Here is a 14,949-nt window from a genome sequence, read left to right as displayed (position 1 = left end):
TGAAGTTATACTGTACTGTGCATCGTTTTGCCACATATAGGAACGTTTTTGCCTAGCTGATTGGTATTAATTTTAAGGGGAGTGTTTTAAAGTGGGTTTGAAATGACAGTGAGACAATTGTAGGCTGTTTGAAGAGACTCAATAGGGAGTCTGAAATTTTGTTTCTTTGAACCTGGGTAACTCAATAGAGAACTAAAAGATTACAAATCCAACTATTATAAAATTGGAACATTGTTTTAAACATGAATAAAAAATTAATGCATTTTTAAATCATGTTAAATGTATATTTAACATTATGTTTTTGTTTTTCCCAAGATGGCGGCGCGTCAGTGACGTGCGGTGAGGTTCATGGCTGGTAAGGCACTGACGTCATCATAGTCAGATTTACAAACATATGAACTCTACAGAGTAGTTTATTCACGATTTGATTGGCAACAGTTAACGTATTTTGTTTAAAATTTCATGTCAGCATTTTTTATATATACAAACTGTAGCATAGAAAAAAATAATTAAAAAAACGTTTTTATCGTGTTACCTTTAGTCCATGCGCCGCTCCTTCTGAAGAAAGGCATCGATAACTTCTTTGTAGAAGCCTTCCTTATCTTTCTTCAGTTTTAAAAGTCTCTCTGTCTCAACGGAGATCACTGCCAGTGAAGAAAGTCGTCCTTGATCAGTCCTGTTCCGACTGTATGTTTTCAGTGCTGAGAATGACAATCTCGTCTACTTCTCCAGCAACAAATGGGGCTGCACCGATCTCCTTTTTAATGTCATTTCTAATGACATCACCAACTGCTTCAATTAAATCGTTCTGTATTCTGTTTCACAGGCTAGAAAATATAGTGGATGTCCCAAAATGACTCGCTAGCCTGTCATCTTTCTGAGCGAAAGCATGTAATAGTTCAACATAGTTGCCACGATGAGCATAGCCCTTACTTTCATCATTTCCACGAAATGCCAGCTGTTGTTTGGCAAGGAAGCAGGTGGCATTGATGAGATCTTTTAAAATCTCCCGGTTCTCCTTTACCTTAGCATTGTGGATGCTGATGTTGAGTCTTCGCTCATTTTTGATGAGGCTCCGTTGTAAAATTTTCAGGTCACAATATCCCATTTGAGTCCAGACATTGTCACAAATTGAGAACAGAAGGCAGGAAAAGCAGAAAAGGCGGTTTCTTGCTGGACATCCACACAGCCAGCCTTTTCGTATGTACCAGTCCGCCTGAAAAGAGCGAGTATTGTGTCCCGTTGTCTGAAGCAAACCTTTTAGCTCCGGTGTTGGTCTTCCTTTAATTATTAGCTCCTGCTTCGATTGAAAGTCCAGTTTAGAAAATTCTTTCAATTTAGATATGTAATCCTCCATTCTGAAAGTGAGGCCAAGCAACACGAAAAAATGACTGCAGGGTTGCACTTTACTTGCTAACTGTTTACTGTAGCTTTCTGTCTCTAATTCTATTATTCTGCAGACGTGGAGTAAGAAGTATCTCTGGAATCACAAGCGCCCCCTGCCTGTCATGAGGCGGGAGAACTGTGTGCCTCACCTACACACAGCGTTTTGATAAAAATAAAACAAAATAAACACTGGAGTACAGTGTTTATAATGTACAATGACTCTACATTATATACACCATCTAAACTGTAGAAATTTAGTTCATATACTAAACGTGTTTGAACGCTTTAATAGCGATATGCAGAAGGACAGCAATGCGGTCTCACTGCAGAGCAAGCCAGCACAGTAAGCATAGTGATTGCGCAATCCATAGTGAGGATCAGCCGGCTGGTGCCTCACTGCTCATCTCTACTTAGTATTTGAACGGTAAATGTGAAAATTCAGCGATTTAGAAAAAAATCCTAAAACGGTGAAGTTAAATGGACAAGAACTTTAAAGTACAAATCACTAAATACATATAACTGTTTATTTTTTCATTTGATATTTCCATGACAGCTTTCCATGATGACAGGTGAGGCACTGCCTCCCCTGACTGCACGTCACTGCGGCGCGTGAACACGCAGCGGTTCCCCTTTTCCCGGCGTTTTCATGTTTATTAAAGTCATTATAAGTGCCTTGCATGCTGGGTCCGAGAAGACAGTAATTTCATCTGTGCTGTGTCATGCATATTAGCATATTTGACAATAAAGCTGACTGATACGTGTATGACTACACAACAAAAACATACTATCACAGGTCTCTCCGGGCAGTGGGCAAGGGAGAGCCCCAAAACTGGTTACCAGCCAATTATAGGGCAAACATAGACAAACATCACCTTGCTAAAAACAAACATTTACCAGTTTGAATATTAAATATAATGTCGTTGTAGTGTATTCAATTAATTATAGGTTGAATGTGATTTACAAATCATTGTATTCAGTTTGTATTTGTGTTTAACACAACAACCCACTTTCATTGCAGTTGGGTTGATAAAGTATCAAAATTAAACCTTACTAATGAACACAGTGTTCAATAAATACAGTCAGTGCATTTAATAAATGTAATACAAGTATATTGAGATACAAGAGTACGTAATGCTTAGCCAGTGCGTGGATACTTGTTAAACCTTGTAACAACTTTAGATATTTTGATAGTGATAATGATATGAGATAACCTTTATTCGTCTCACATTGGAGAAATTCCCAAATATCAGCAGCAAAGTTATGAAAGGAAAAAGAATAAGTAGAAAAACAAAATATGGGATCTGCTAAAAAAGCAGCCACTTTTTCGGCACCACAATGATTATATGAGTAAGATTTGTGTTCAACACAGTTTATGACGTGCAGGTCAAACACCATTCACCGAGTCATGGAGCAGGGTGGTGCAAGCTTCTACAAAAACAAAATGAATAGAAGTTGCATGTCCACACAGATGTGGAAACATTCCAGTGAGACGTTTGTACATAAAGACCAACACAAAATGTTGAATCACACACAAAAACGACAGCATGTAGATTTTATTAAGGCATGAAGCAAATTGGTTGATACATTTTACAATGACATCAAAGCCGCTTTTTACTCCTGTCAACATAAATCAATTTTTGGTCTGATTTCATTTTTGGACACATCATACTATTTTGGTTTTGAAGAAACATGATTGTTATGATGTCGACATCACCTGGGTCAGTTGGTGAATGCCCATCAAGTGCTTGTGAAAACGTGCAAAGAACATGTGTTCTAGGTTGTCATCATGAGTGTGAATAGTTCTGAACAAAATAATGACACGAACAATCCATAGCCTCCAGCATTGTGAATTGGACAGCATACAAAATTGAAGTGAAAAGGACTTCAGCATAATTGTGACTAGAAGTGGGCAGAATAAACAATTTTCGCACCACAAGTAAAGAGAGTTACATCAGGAATATCCAGCAAATCCAGCTAAGACCAAGATCATAACACATAGGGATAATGTGAAAAAGAAATTCTCTTGAGTTAGATTTTTATGCGATGGCATGCTAATGTCATTTTTATTGTTGGCGTGTCAAGTTTTTTTCTGCACAGTTTATCAGATAAGGAAAAATCAACTGATTGGCTGTACTAAGACTTGCCAGTTTATGATGATTGGACTCATCTACAGCTACACAGCAATTTATTTGTGCAGTGAAAATTGAGTATAGTGAGAGGTGTCTGCAGCTCCTGTTTGGTTAGTACTTCCAATATCCTCAAACTAAATTTGCATAGAGGAGTGGAGCTAGCTTTTCACTTAACATTACAACCATAGGCATAGATTACATTGACAATTTGATTCCATTTCATAATGTTGTGAGTAGTTATTCCAGCTCTGTTTTATTCACATATACACAAATTTGTTTAATATTGTTATAAATGTGGTTCGACAGCTAAAATACTTGACAGAAAGAAACTGAGATCAGTTTTGGATTCTACACCCAAAAAGAACTGGAATAAAAACAGCTGTTACACCTAACTCAACAAAAACTTAACGGTATAACTGTTTTGACGTTGCGACATCCTACCAACATAACTCGGAAATGCTAAGAAAATATCTGACTGTTGATGAAAATGCAAATGCACTCTTTTTACCCTTTATATCAACTGCATTAAGCAGCTTAGATAGTGAAGAAAAAACAATAAGGCACTTGCCCCTGACCATTCCAACAGTGAGTGAACAAAAACGGTGTTTCCCATTTGGATTACGTACATTTAAAAAAAGAAAAACATAAAAACACCTACTATAGTACTGCATAGATACTAGTAGCTTTACCTGAGAACTCATTTTGACAATATATTAAGTTTTCGGCTCTACATTTTGGACTTTGCTTTTGAAATAAATACATACCAAAAGAAACTCTCTTTTTTTTTTTTGGTTGGGGGGGTTGTGTACATTGCTGACAACAGCGGTTGTTTGGCAAGTACATCTCCCTTGACAAACAGACAGACGGAGAAGTAGAACATTGGCTGCTCAACAGATGAGGGAACGCTTGTTCACGGCTTTGTCAACATTGAATACAAATAAATGAAATCCTGTCGTTTTTGTATTTAAGTCGTTTGGATGTCAGTAACTTGTCTGTTTTGCTACATTGGCTTTGACATAAAACTTTGGCAACGCACCACAATGTCCTCTCAGAAATAACACCAACTTCCAGAAAAAAATGGCCTCCCTTGTATAATAAAGGTTACAAGCAAGTAATTATGTACAGTAGGTCTCAAAAAAGCAACACCTTCCCATTGTAAGCACGAGCAAGCCGATGCTGACCGTATGATAATCATGAGCAAAAATCTTGGTGTCAGAGTATTCTAACTATTGATCTACAAAAGCATAATGTACGACTTTCAAGTGTTTGATTGGGTAACTTTCCCACTGAACACGTTGCATAAGTCCATCTGTAAACAGCCCTCTTGCACCAACAACGTATGATGGTAGGCTTTTTTAAAAAAATGGCGCACTTTGAAACCAGTAACCGGATGTTCCCGACTCAACTAAATAGTTTCCACTTTTTAACCCTGAAACTGCTAATACAATATACACATCAAGATTCCCGTAATTTGGAAAAACTTCATGACAGTGTCAATCCAAAACAAAACATGAAAGCAGATATCCTGAGGGGGCGGCGACCGGTTGGGGTCGCTCAATGGGATAGTTTGGATTACTTGAGATATGTAGGGATGCATCTGCGAAATCAAAAAAGGGGGGCATTTGGCCCCCTTGCATCTGAAAAGGGGGCCAAATTCTAAAATTGATGGGGCCCGATTTCACAAGATCACATAAGTATACAAAATTGTTTGAAATAAACCAAAACACAGTCATTGGAGCATGACAGTTCAAAATTGCAAATGAAATACTGTACCATTATTTGAGGAAAATCTATTGTTCTAATATAATGTCAATCACTTTTACACACTCCTCTTTCGGGAGGGTGACCCAAAAAGATGCGTTCTACTGAGTCCCTCACCGCAGCAATGTTTTCTCCCTTAAGAGGAGTGTGTAGAAGTGATTGACAACTTTATCAGACGAGTACAGGTTTGCTTGCAATGAAATGGCGGGCATTTGGAACATATCTTGGGAAAGCCATAAATTGACAAAAAAAAAATCGACAGAAATAGCTGAAACTCTGGTGAATGGTCTTCCATAAACTGAATAATGTGTGGTTGGAATTTGAAATAAATAGCTTTTTAATCAAAGCCACAATTGAAGTTTTCATGGGTATGCATCTTTTGGGTCACCCTGTATATCAGCAAACAATTTAAATTTAATTCCAATAATGTATTCATCCATGAAATAAACACATTTTCCATTTTCTTTAGTTACTCCACAATCCTGTGCTATTTTGATATTGTATGATATGGCAGAGATGACAAAGAGATGAGACTTAGCACAATATTTCTTACGAGTGTCTACTTGAAGATTTCCAACGTGTTGCAACAGCTCTGAAATCATTCCCATTATCCACCAAATTCGAATCATCAACAGCAGTTTGCTGAAACAAATTCTCAATATCCCCCGCAGGCTTTTTCAATTGTTTCTTAAAAAAATGACAATATGTTTGTTTGCTGCTTGTTTTTAATGTCTTTTAGAGTACTATTCCTGCTCTCACTCTCCATAATGCAGCCATCTGCCATGTTTGATGTAAACACTGCATGCACCATGGGTACATGAATATTCAATTATCCCTTTGGAATGCACTGAAACAAATGCAAGGTGACCCAGTCCCTTACCGATGTAAGGCAAGATGGCAGACGACGAAAGTTAAAACCTCTGAAGGAAAATAAACAGTTTACAAATGTTGTTGAACTAAATTTGTTTCTTTTGCTCTTTTACCAGAAATATGTCATACAGTATGTGGCGCAGATCATGTAGCAATATGCGCTAACCGTAATAGACTTGCACCGGTGCTGGCACAGTGGAGTTACAAAGTAGCGCCAGTGGCTGTCAAAATTCGTCAATGGCGCAAGGGCGCGGCCCAGATGCATTTCTTTCATAACTTTGCTGCTGTGAAATGTAAATTTCTCCACTGCGAGACTAATAAAGGCAAATCCAATCCAATCCAATCCAATCCATCCCTGTGATAGGTGTGTTTATTTTTATCATGTAAGGTAGCAGTTAGGACTAGCTGGGAGAAACAATTGACCTGCAGAGTCAACCCAGCCTGAGAAGGCACAATCAGTAACTATGATCATCATCACAAGGCACAAGTTGTTTTCATAAAGATATGGGCTCAGTAAATCTCAACATGTGCCGTTAGTCATGAACTTACTCTGCAGGTGACGGACGGCATCCGCAATGGTGAAGAAGGTCAGGCGGCCATCCTCTCCCTGTTTTTCCGACAAGTAGCCACCTCGACGGAGGGCGTCCAGGACGGCCGTGTTGCACTGAGCCAGGACCACCGCTACCCCCAGCTCACCGTAATCACTGTGCACTTCCTTCAGGGCGTTGACGCCAGCGCCGTCCAGGAAGACGACAGCGCTGCAGTCCAATACTAAGCTGTGTAAAGGTTTCTGGTCCAGCGACAACGTGATGCCGGCGGTGGCCTCGCCATCCTCTTTGCAAGTCAGTTTTGCCTCGGGGTTCTGGCATTTGAACTTCTTTTCAAACTTGATGCGCCGTAACTTCTCTTTTACCGTGTCCAGTCCCGCACTTTGGTACAAAGACTTCTTAAACAAACTCTGATTGGCATAGTAGATGGGCGCCGGATACCTGAAGACGGCCACGCCTGGGTGAGCGTGGAGGCCGGCGTACGCCGACAGTACTTCATAGTGGTCCCTGTCGGAGGTCCGGCCCAGCTCCTGCACCTGAGCCCGCTGCGTGCGGCCCAGGACACAGAAGGCGGACACCAGGATGCCCACCAGGAGGCCCAGCTCCGTGTTGATCAGCGCCGAGGAGGCCATGGTGATAAGCCAGATGGCGGCGTCGATGCGGTTCGTGTGCCACATGTTGGGGACGTCGGCGAACTTGCGCAGGGCGCCGCGAAGGTTGACTACAATGATGACGGCCAACACGCACCTAGAGGGAAAGCCAGAGTTGCCTGAATGGGTTGCCAGAACCGAAAGAAAATTTGGAGGTGACCGTAACTCACTTCTGAAGGGATTGAAAGAGAGGAGCGATGACCAGCAGCACCAGCAGCAGCACCATGGCGCTGACCAGGCCTGACACCTGCGTCTGGCAGCCCGTCGATTCCTTGACCAATGTCTTTGTCAGCGCAGCGCTGGTGGTGAAGCAACGGAAGAAGGATGGCAGGATGTTGCAGAAACCGATGGCGTACATCTCCTGGTTGGCATCGACACGGTAGCCATGCTTCTTGGCAAACATCTCCGATAGCGACACAGTGATGGCAAAGCCCACGAGTGCAATCGAGAAGGCGTCCATCGCCACGCTGGGGATGAGCGACCACGCCGGCAGTTGCGGCGGCAGGAAGCCCGTTGGGATTTCGCCTGCTACGTCCGAGCCGTAGTCTCCGTTGAAGCGGCCGAAATGAGACGCCAGCGTTGCAATGATGACGACAAACAGCTCAAAGGGAATTGGAGCCTGAGGAACAAGCAGAGGAACAGCCGTTTGAGGGAGGCATTCATGTACGAACGGTGTGGTTTGATAAGTAGTGTATTTCCCGGTCTATAAGATGCACTCAAAGTTCTTAATTTTCTTCAAAAGATGACCCTGCACCTTACACATGAAGTAATATTGAGCCACAGCAACTCTCGCAACTACTGTTAGCAGTCTCCGCCTCCATTTCCCTCTGTAGAAGAAGTAGTGTGCGGTCACTGCTGGGATATATAAATTGTAACCCCAGCCTCTACGATAGCACCTTATAATGTGGTGTGCCTTACATACGGAAAATGTTTTTAAACTTGTCATTTGTTGAAGGTGCGCCTTATAGTCCGGTGCGACTTATACTGTACTGCAGGGGTGCTCACACTTTTTCAGCATACGAGCTACTTATAAAAACTACCAAGTCAAAATGATCTCCCCACGACACAAATGCAAAACATAATTATTTTCAAATGTTTTAAGGATTCTTTGTATGTACAATACGTCTGTGGTGGTTCTTAATTTGGTTCTCAAATTTGTACAGATGACGGCTGAAGAAACCTTCTCATCGTTGTATGTACAATGTATGTTGATGTACCTCGCATAACTGAATAAGCCAATATTGCACAACACACATAATAACTACATATACATAACATAATAAATAACTATTAACATTTTTTGTAATTACCTGAGTTTACTTTGATGACTTGCACTGAATTGAATCAGCCAGGGATGCATAGTCTGTACAGTAGCTGCTGACAGCCAGCCTCAAGCACATTTCCAAATGTTCATCATTCATGGTGGAACGGTATTTGGATGTAATGATCTTCATGTAGGAAAAGGCTGACTCGCATAAATCAGTGGAGCTGAATAATGCAGTCAAGGAGGTAGGACATTTCCTCATGTTGGGGTACTTTTCCTGTGTGAGTAAGTTACAGAACTGCCCATGAGCCCTGGACTTCAGCAGTGAGAACACTCACAATCTCCGATGTCTTTCCACATTTGCTGGGTTAAATCCTCAGCCATGGCTTCACAGCGCAGACAGCTGCAGAGCTTTGATTGAAGATAATATCTCTGCCTTATTTTTAAAGTCTCTGAACAAGAAGTCAGCTGCTTCAACGAATGCTTCTTTTACCATCTCTCCGTCTTGGAAGGACTTATTGTTTTTAACGATGGCGTGACTCACCCGGAACAATGCTTCGGTTGCCGGCTTTCACTTTTGAAGTATGTTGAATGAAAAATGACTGCTGTCCGGACAACTGGGATTTTAGTTCGTCCATCGTTCTCTTTCTCAGCTGGCTTTTCGGCGGGAAGTCAAAGTAAAATGTTTTACCCCCTTACTTTATCCAGGTTTCTCACTCATTTTGATCACCATATGTTTTCGCAAGGGCTTAAAATCTGAGGTAATTCGCTGACTAGCTTGTAAATTTTGCTGCGTTTAGCGCCGTTGTTTACGCATGCACGGCGACCTAAAGGTAAAAATTCAGTTGTCATCTGAATGGTTGCCCTGTATGTCAATCAAGTGACGGGACGTTTGATAGGCTGACAAATGTTTTTTTTACTGTCACGCTGCGATCGACCAGTACTACCTCCGCAATCGACCGGTAGATCGCGATCGACGTAATGAGCACCCCTGCTGTACTGTATATGGAAAAAGTTTAAAAATACACCATACATTGGGGGTGCGCCTTATATACCGGAAAATACGATACTGCTGCTTTGGTTAGCAACAGAGTTTAAAAGGAGTCAGTAGTTCACCATTCGATGTGCATTAGTGAACAGTGTCATTTGATCATTACAATTCCTGGTGGAGAGAAAGGGGGCGGTGCCTACAAATTGGAGGTGTTTTTATTTTTTCTGCCGCTAAGTGCACACAGCAATTGACAGGCATGTCGTCAATTCGAGAGACAACTACTATTTCAGTCAATAATCAATTTTTTTTGACCTGTGCCACGTTTGATGATCCGAGGAATGGTGTGTGCGTTAGGAGTGATGCCAATATTTGAAAACAAGATATATTTAATTTCTTGACCTGTAATAAAGTCTAAAGGGGCCGTGTTTATTTAATGGAGTTATTGTGCAATAATGCCACTCATTTCTTGACCTGTGCTCAAACTTAAGAGCCTCTTTTCCCGAGTGATTGACTGACCTTCAGCTTGACTTTGTAGTAGTCGTTGAGCTCCTTGCCGGGCAACAGCAGCAGCAGGCACACCAGACTGGTGATCAGGTCGCAGATGTTGCTCTTTCCTAAGTTGGCCAGCACACTGAACCAGGTCTTGAAGAATGTGAACCAGCCCTTCGGCCGGCTGATTTTCAGACCCAGCATGTACTTGACTTGGGAGGTGAGGATGGTGAGTGAGGCTCCCGTAGCAAAGCCGCTGAGCAGCGAGTTTGATAGGTAGATGGACACAAAGCCGACTTGGAAGATCGCCATCAGCACTTGGTAGACCCCCGCAATGAAGGTGACAGTTGCTCCCACGGTTATCGCGTAGCAGCTCCTGTCGCATGCCACCACAATGCTATTATTGCCGTCTCTCAGGTAGGCGCTGCCATTGACACCAACGCCGTCGTCCACGATGTATCCCGCCACCGCCAACTCCCGGTCCACTACCTGCCCCACGAGCAGGCACAGTACACCGAAAATGCCCACAGAGATGTGTTTGGAGGTGCCCAGCAGCGTGTAGATGATGGAGGAGAAGAAGGAGGTGTAGAGCCCATAGATGGGATCCTGACCGGCCAATAAGGAGTAAGCAATAGACTGGGGAACCAATAGGATTCCAACGATGAGTCCTGACATGACATCCCCAAGTAGCCAGTCTCTCAGCTGGTAGTGCGGCAGCCATCTCAGGATGGGGATGAAGCCCAAGATTTTGGACTTGATCTTTTTCGGCGGGCAAGAGCAGTGTTCCTTGAAGTAGCGTGACAACACCATCTGGCAGCTCTGTCCCGCTTCTTCTGGCACTCTTTCCAGGATGAGTGGCTCATAATGCTCATTCTTGCGCCTGTTTCCAGATGCCGTGCAGCAGGCATCTTCATGAGGCATCATCGAGCTGTCTACGATCAACAGAAACATGGTTAGGATCACAATAACTGGTCAGGCATCGCATTGATTGGACAACACCTGCATTGAGGGCTGCAACCATTCATTTTTACACATTTTCTACAGCAGTCGCATGCAACACTCCATGTAGAAATACATTGTTGTGGTCACGGCAAGCAGGGAGGAACGACAGAAAGATTGTTCAATGTTTGGGATGACTGTACGCCTTGCAAAACAGTTTGCATGGCTTAATGTTTGCCTTGCCAATTACAAAAATAGTTGATCCAAGTCTGCAGATTGATTATTCAATGAAAGGACCATTAGGATAATGGAATGATTCAATAGTGCCAGTCTTAGATCATTTCATACATAACAGAGAAGATTAAGTGCAATGTAAACCTTCACTGCACATCCATGATTGAAAACACAGAACTTTGAGCTTTTTGATTTTAGACAGCGTGATAGAAAGGGGGTGGAGGTAGTGAGAGACCTTTGTTCAAAATGTCGGATTGAATAACGAACTTAACTAGTTTGCATAGAAAATGAGTTTTTCCAACACTTTCCTTGCTGCCACAACAAACTTTGAGTCACTCACTGAACAAGCAGACTGTTAGCATGTTAATAGCGAGCCAACTCGTTCTCATTGTGCAGCCACACATCGAAAGTCACAGATTCTAAAATGAGGATGACAAACCTAAGTGAACAAATAATAGCTTCACGTCGCTTGCTTGTTATTGTGCTAAGTAATGCAAAATTACATTTTATTTAATTACTTGGTTCATTGTGGCAGAATGTGCTGTTGTTGTTTGGCCCAACGTGGTGGCTATGAAGGAGAAAGTATCAGATTACTTTTAATAACACGTTTAATTACCGTGTCATCATGAGTAAAGTACACGCTCGGAAAGACGCGCACAAGCTTCGAAAAAAATTGCAGTGTGAACGAAAGAAAGAAAGCTTTCACATGGGCTGAAGCCCCTCTGAGACGTCGTCATATTACAGGTCAAGTCAGTAGGGCGCAGGCAGCCGCCCACTCGTGCTAATTTGGAATACTATACAGTACATCTCATCGATGGACCACTCCTGTACGACTGAGAGCTTACACAGACGTATACAGTACAGTATATGTTCAAGAAAAATACGGTTAATACTCACAGAACAATTTTGTTAGCAGCATCGTTTTAAATACTGCATATCTGAACGCCATTTTAAAAAAAAGACACTAATTCTAATTGTGACGCCGCCATACACACTATTTTAAGACGGAATACAGTCGGCAACTTATTTCAACTTTTATAAATACGGCTCATTCATGGCAATCACAAAATCGTGTCCGATGTTTGCTCCGCGTTGATGAGGTTATTGGTGAAGGCTATGTTCAACATATAATGCCGAAAACCTGACATTAAAATGAAAATCAAACATCGTTTTCATATTAAGCAGCAATCGTGTTTATTCAAGATGATGAATGAAAGTCTTAGTGAACAAGTCGGCATCCGGCAACGCGTCAAACTTTCAGAAGCGAGTTCATGTCACATTTGGTCTACGCCGCGAGGTTCAGAATGGTCGATTTTGAAACATTTACGTTGAAGTTACTGACCTGATCTTACCGAGAATTATCCGAAAACGTCGTGAAGAGAAGAGCCGTTTTGTTACTTATTCTATCCGCTTTAAAAATCATGTCATGCAGAGGTCCCGCTGCGTAGGGGTTGTGACATCACGATGGAACACGGGAAAACTGGGTCACGTGAGTTGCTCGGACAACAAAGATAACTTGTGCGACAGACCTCTCCCTTCGACCAAACTCGCACTCAAGGGCCACTCAATTAGGCACATAATCTCATCTTTCAAAGAATGGCCGATGAGTATAGTACTGTATAGTATACTGTACACTGTACTATACAGACACGACGCTATTATTGTACAGTGTACAGTAATAGCGTCGTGTCTGATCTTCTTACTTTTGTCATGTATGGTGAATGAAATTGCGAATTTATTTATCACATTTCATGCAGATTACCATTTTGTGTTTGGGAGCCTGAGAGAGTTGCTTGTTCTGTAGCCACAAAGGGACATATGTCTTCTTGTGCCGGTCCCAAGCCCGGATAAATACAGAGGGTTGTGTCAGGAAGGGCATCCGACGTAAAAGCTTGGCCAAAACAAACATGCAGATCAAACCTCTAAAGATTGAGGACACTGATTTGCTGTGGCGACCCCTTGAAGGGAAAAGCCAAAAGGAAAAGAAGATTTATCACATTTCGATCGTGGCAAAGCTTACCAGCAATTAACGTCATCCTTTGCTATACAGACCATTTAAATAAGAAAGAGGTCAAATAATTAAAACATTGTAAACGAGACACTCTGCCCAAAATAATTGTGACTTCACACCAAAATGTCCCACTCTGTCTGCAATTTGCAACTTTGGTTCCATGTTGGTTTGTGTGTGTGTGTGTGTGTGTGTGTGTGTGTGTGTGTGTGTGTGTGTGTGTGTGTGTGTGTGTGTGTGTGTGTGTGCCTCGACTGGGAACACCACCTTATCGTGGTGAGGCACTTTGCGCGTCTCGATGACCTCGAGAGCTATGTCGGCCGAAGTCTTGCACTCCTGGCCGGGTCACCCAAACCGAACAGGTCGAGGGGTAGAGGCCAGACAAAGAGTGATCCTAAACCCGCACCCGGGGGTAGGCATAGGCGGAGTCCAACAAACCGGACTACTGGCAGCCCCCTGCAACTCCTGCCAAAAAATGGTCGTCATGAGTATCCTCATGCCACCACCTGGTAAACTCACCTGGTAAGAGTGGAGATGGTGGAAGTGTGGACCCACACCCTCACCTTAATCTCTACTTTTGCGCAAGCTTCACTAATGCAAAACATCAATAAAAATGACTTAAGGTGTCTAAAAAGTACTTCAATTTGAAACCAGAAGTGGCCAGTTTCAGAAGGTCCCGCCCCCATATTCGTGGTGTCACGGCAAGACGTCTTGCCTTCCTCGAGAATCAAAACAATGGCTTCAGATTCGGAGAATATGCATTCTTGTTACTCATCCAGTGATGAATATGATTCAAATAGTTCTGAAGAAGAAAGCATACATGTTTGCAATTGATTAAATAATTTATTCCGTGTCATTTTGAGGCATCAGGGGTGGGAAATGTTGCACCCAAAAAAAGGCAGAATATGGCGACAAAGCCGTGTAGGGAATTAATCAGGCCGTTTCTACAGGCTGATTAATTCCTTATATGGAGCTTTGTCGCCCTCTTCTGCCTCTTTGTGGTCCTACATGACGTTTTCAGACCAAAGTACAGCATTGACGTGATGGAAGGACTGCTACAATGTGTCCTTTTTTTTCAGTCAGGGGCGTTCCTTCAGTGACGTAACGTACGGACTCGTCACCAACTCAAAAACAAGACTTCCGGAATATTCAGCGCGAGTCTTGAAACGTAAAATATAGCTATATATGGTGGAATCTTTGTAAAATATGTTCAGTCGAAGTCATTTGAAGCCATTTTACAAATTATGGACACAACTTGTCCGGAGACGTCGGTTGTCCTCCTTTAAAGGACACAACTTGTCCGGAGACGTCGGTTGTCCTCCTTTAAAGAACACAACTTGTACAGAGACGTCGGTTGTCCTCCTTTAAAGGAAGTCGTGTTTTTGAGTTGGTGACGATTCCTGACATCACGTCACGGAAGCAACGCCCCTGACCGAGCAAGGACACACAATGCATTTTGCGGTACTTTGTCTGGTCTGAAAACTTCGCGTTGATCCGTGTTGGTGGCGAAATTAAAAGGAAAACATGAATAACACGATGGTGTATCGTTGTGTGTTGCACCAAGACAACTATTTGATATTCGCTGACACAAATTCCCAGCAGACAAATCAGCACATTTTCAATGCAGCTATGGCGCCATCTTGTGCAGTTTCTGGGTGCTACATTTCTGTCCAGATGCCT

At 42.5% G+C, this 14,949-nt stretch overlaps 1 protein-coding gene across 4 annotated transcripts; it reads right to left on the bottom strand.

Annotated features, from left to right (window-relative positions):
- Window positions 1-2,924: 2,924 nt before the first annotated feature.
- Window positions 2,925-12,719, bottom strand: slc26a2 (solute carrier family 26 member 2). Of its 4 annotated transcripts, none has more exons than XM_088989417.1 (4): window positions 12,604-12,719; window positions 10,116-11,020; window positions 7,515-7,963; window positions 2,925-7,441 (listed from the first exon to the last, which is right to left on the bottom strand). In XM_088989417.1, exons 2-4 carry the CDS (start codon window positions 11,010-11,012, stop codon window positions 6,667-6,669), a joined length of 2,121 nt encoding a protein of 706 aa, XP_088845543.1. In that variant the 5' UTR covers window positions 11,013-11,020; window positions 12,604-12,719; the 3' UTR covers window positions 2,925-6,666. The 4 variants fall into 4 exon arrangements, with proteins under 4 accessions (XP_088845543.1, XP_088845544.1, XP_088845545.1 ...); XM_088989418.1 differs by having other exon boundaries at window positions 12,614-12,716; XM_088989419.1 differs by having other exon boundaries at window positions 10,116-11,016; window positions 12,604-12,715.
- Window positions 12,720-14,949: the final 2,230 nt, after the last annotated feature.

The sequence above is a fragment of the Hippocampus bargibanti genome, linkage group LG02 (genome assembly GCF_051943395.1).
Source record: "Hippocampus bargibanti isolate YZ-2025 linkage group LG02, ASM5194339v1, whole genome shotgun sequence".
In the NCBI taxonomy this organism is placed as follows: domain Eukaryota; kingdom Metazoa; phylum Chordata; class Actinopteri; order Syngnathiformes; family Syngnathidae; genus Hippocampus; species Hippocampus bargibanti.
This window is presented reverse-complemented; position numbering and strand designations above follow the sequence as displayed.